Source organism: Nicotiana tomentosiformis, chromosome 10 (genome assembly GCF_000390325.3).
Source record: "Nicotiana tomentosiformis chromosome 10, ASM39032v3, whole genome shotgun sequence".
In the NCBI taxonomy this organism is placed as follows: domain Eukaryota; kingdom Viridiplantae; phylum Streptophyta; class Magnoliopsida; order Solanales; family Solanaceae; genus Nicotiana; species Nicotiana tomentosiformis.
In genome coordinates this window covers 4,032,991-4,036,011 of record NC_090821.1, presented here as the reverse complement: position 1 = coordinate 4,036,011, position 3,021 = coordinate 4,032,991, and the positions used below count along the sequence as shown (strand labels likewise).

The 3,021-nt window shown below is 40.5% G+C and overlaps 1 protein-coding gene across 1 annotated transcript; it reads right to left on the bottom strand.

The window, feature by feature from the left end:
• Positions 1-269: 269 nt before the first annotated feature.
• LOC138899668 (uncharacterized) lies at positions 270-872 on the bottom strand. Its single transcript, XM_070186348.1, has one exon. The coding sequence runs from the start codon at positions 870-872 to the stop codon at positions 270-272; it is 603 nt and encodes a 200-aa protein (XP_070042449.1).
• Positions 873-3,021: the final 2,149 nt, after the last annotated feature.

Genomic DNA, 3,021 nt, shown 5'->3' with positions numbered 1-3,021 from the left:
TGAGGTCGTGGGCCGAGTAGGTTTTAATTCGAAAGAGGTTGAATGTAACCTTTATTTGGGGAAATGAGAAATAAAATTCATGTACTTGTGCTTTGTTCATATTCCTGGAGAGATTTACATATTTTTTGGGCACTGGCTAGTAGTTCGGCCCTAGTCCCGGTCTATATAGTCATTTTATTGGTCGAGCTGGAAAAAGAGTGAGAGATCGAGCAATGAACTAGTCGTCTAGCGTCTTCGTCTGTGCGCACTTCAATCCTGAAGTATCCCCGTCATCGCCTCGTTAAAAACCTCCTTGAGAAAACCCAATTGGGACAAAACTCGAGTGAGGGAGTGCGACTTTTGGGGACCTCGTCCTTTAAAAGTTGAAGTACTTGAGGTGTGTAATATTCCAGTTGTTTGGTAGTCGCTTTCCTTCCATTGTTTCTAGTGTGAATGACCCTTTGCTTGCTGCTTCCATGATTTTGTAGGGGCCATCCCAGTTTGTTCCTAGTTTGCCTTCCCGAGGGTCTTTGCTTTTGTGTTTTAGCTTTAAGCACGTAGTCCCCGACTTTAAGTGGCCTGATCTTTGCTCGTTTGTTATAGTAGCGTTCTGCTTGTTGCTTTTGGGCGACCATTCTCACGTAGGCCATATCTCTTCGTTCACCAACTTCGTCGAGTTCCTGCCTTCTATTGTCATCGTTCTGGGGTCCGCTTTCACGGAAGTATCTTATGCTGGGCTCCCCGACCTCGACTGGTTTTACTGCATTAGTCCCATAGACTGATGAGTATGGCGTTTCCCCTGTGCTTGTTTCTGGCATAGTTCGGTAGGCCCAAAGTACTTCTGGTAATATTTCCAGCCACTGTCCCTTGGCGTCTTCGAGTTTCTTCTTCATAATGTTCAATATTGACTTGTTGGAGGACTCTGCTTGCCCGTTGCCCGCGGGGTGGTAAGGCGTTGAGAGTATTCTTTTGAATATCAGTAGTCTATCAACCAGGTAAGTACTGCAATACCAATGAACATCCATAAGTCAAAACACAATGCACCTTTTGAAATGCGCACCCTTCTTAGGGATTACCGAGCAGTTATAACATTAATCTAATTATCTGAAATTGACCATTCTATCCAAAATTTGTGATCTTCCTTTCAATAATGAACTGCCACCTTGTACATGTAAATCTTAATCCCGCGCCATACACCACGTCTATCATGTCATCATGTGACAAGCACGAGAATCTTATTATCAACTTTGGGTAACCAGCAATTACATACCCGGTCATTTAATAACCTTTATCTTGCTTCCTTCGAGGAGGAATTCATAATACACAACATGTTCCCTACACCGGTAGAATATATTGGGTTCAACCCATGGTAGAAATCATTAAGAACACTTTGAAATCCATTTGCACATAACTAAGCTATCAGAACTAAATCCCTATAACTCCACCAAGCCACATAAGTTGCCAAATCCGAGAGTATTGCCACAAAACACCCGTAAAGCCTCACCTCATCATAAGAACTAAAAGAACCAAGCATACCATTATCATATTGATCCAGCATGTTACCCATTTGTCCTATTTTCTCCGAGTTTCTTCTGGATTATCCTCAAGTTGCCATTTCTCCTTGTCAGAACACCACTACTTTACCCAAAGCTCACTACAAGACATCCTAACATAAAACTACACTGCCCTAAGGCCCATAAGCCATTGTATTCTTCTTAAGCACCTCCATAAATACCACAACTGTAACACTCACTCTGAAAATACCTTATGCGAATTTAAAATTATTCCTCTTTCCTTTCTTATACTGAAATGTAGAATCCCTAGTCAAACAAAATTACTGCACATCCTGATACCATCCAATGTAAGTAACTGATTCTAGTGATATACAAATTCAAAAAATTTTCAATTTCAACATATACATTTTGAATCCATTAGAGCCCTCTCGAGAGTCATCCACTCTGCACAAATCTAATTTACTCCGCCCCAAACGGGCCGAAAGATATGTTCTCCTTTAGCACGCTCAACACTCAAAGAAGTAACCCTGCCTTAACACGGCCAATCGAACTCATACTTCGTGCGCACTACATCCTTCAAATTAACAACGTAATCATTCTGTAATTTTCAGATTTTCATAAAGTTCAATGTAACCCGTATCCAGGAATTTACTTACCCGAGTCATCCTCGATCTCCACCTCTGTAAGTCATAACTAACCCACAAGTATGCCTCAAACCAAAACTAAAATATAACATATATCCATGAAATTGAATTGTCAATAGCAGACTCCCCCACTTGGCTCAAAGCCATAGAACAAAACACTCGATAACTCATAATACCCATACTTTATTACTGCCATAATACTGCACTTAGTTCAACGAAAATGCTTCTCAAGCTTATGCAACACCCAACATAAAATACCTCAATCATCCGCTAAGTTATCATTTATTCTCGCGATAATCAAGTCAAATTTTCTCAACCCGATTCAAATTCAAATCTCAACACATACGCTCCATTGGTAGAAAAGAAACTCTCTATTCACATCATAAGGAACACACCTACATAGATTACTGCGCAAGAGATAACCCACCTGCTTAGTCTCAAATTAGCATCTTGTTATACCCTTTTGCAGCCACAATTACTATGAAATCACTTAATCTTTCTGAGTCCAAACTCATTAACCAGACACGAGAATTTAATTTCCCCAAAATTTAACAACGTGAAAGATCTTTCAAAGCATTCACACTCGAGATTGTACGTCACATCAAAACAAAAATAAAGCACCCAATGGCCTTCCTTTACATTTCAAGGAAACATTTCTCGTCACATTCAAATTGTCTTTAACACATCCCGCAGTTACATTGTACTTATCACAAAGCCATTCCACCGCTCATCGAGCCACAAATTCCACTCGTAGGGATATTATCGGACATATGAGTCCAAATGTACAGGTTACAACTGAAGCTACCCATCCTAAGTTGTGGTCTAAACCTGGCCTCAAGTCCTCCAGACTATCCCATCACCAAAACACAGAATACACATCTTGA

Coding starts and splice junctions, on each gene's coding strand:
- LOC138899668 (XM_070186348.1), bottom strand. CDS start 872: ATGAAGAAGAAACTCGAAGACGCCAAGGGACAGTGGCTGGAAATATTA.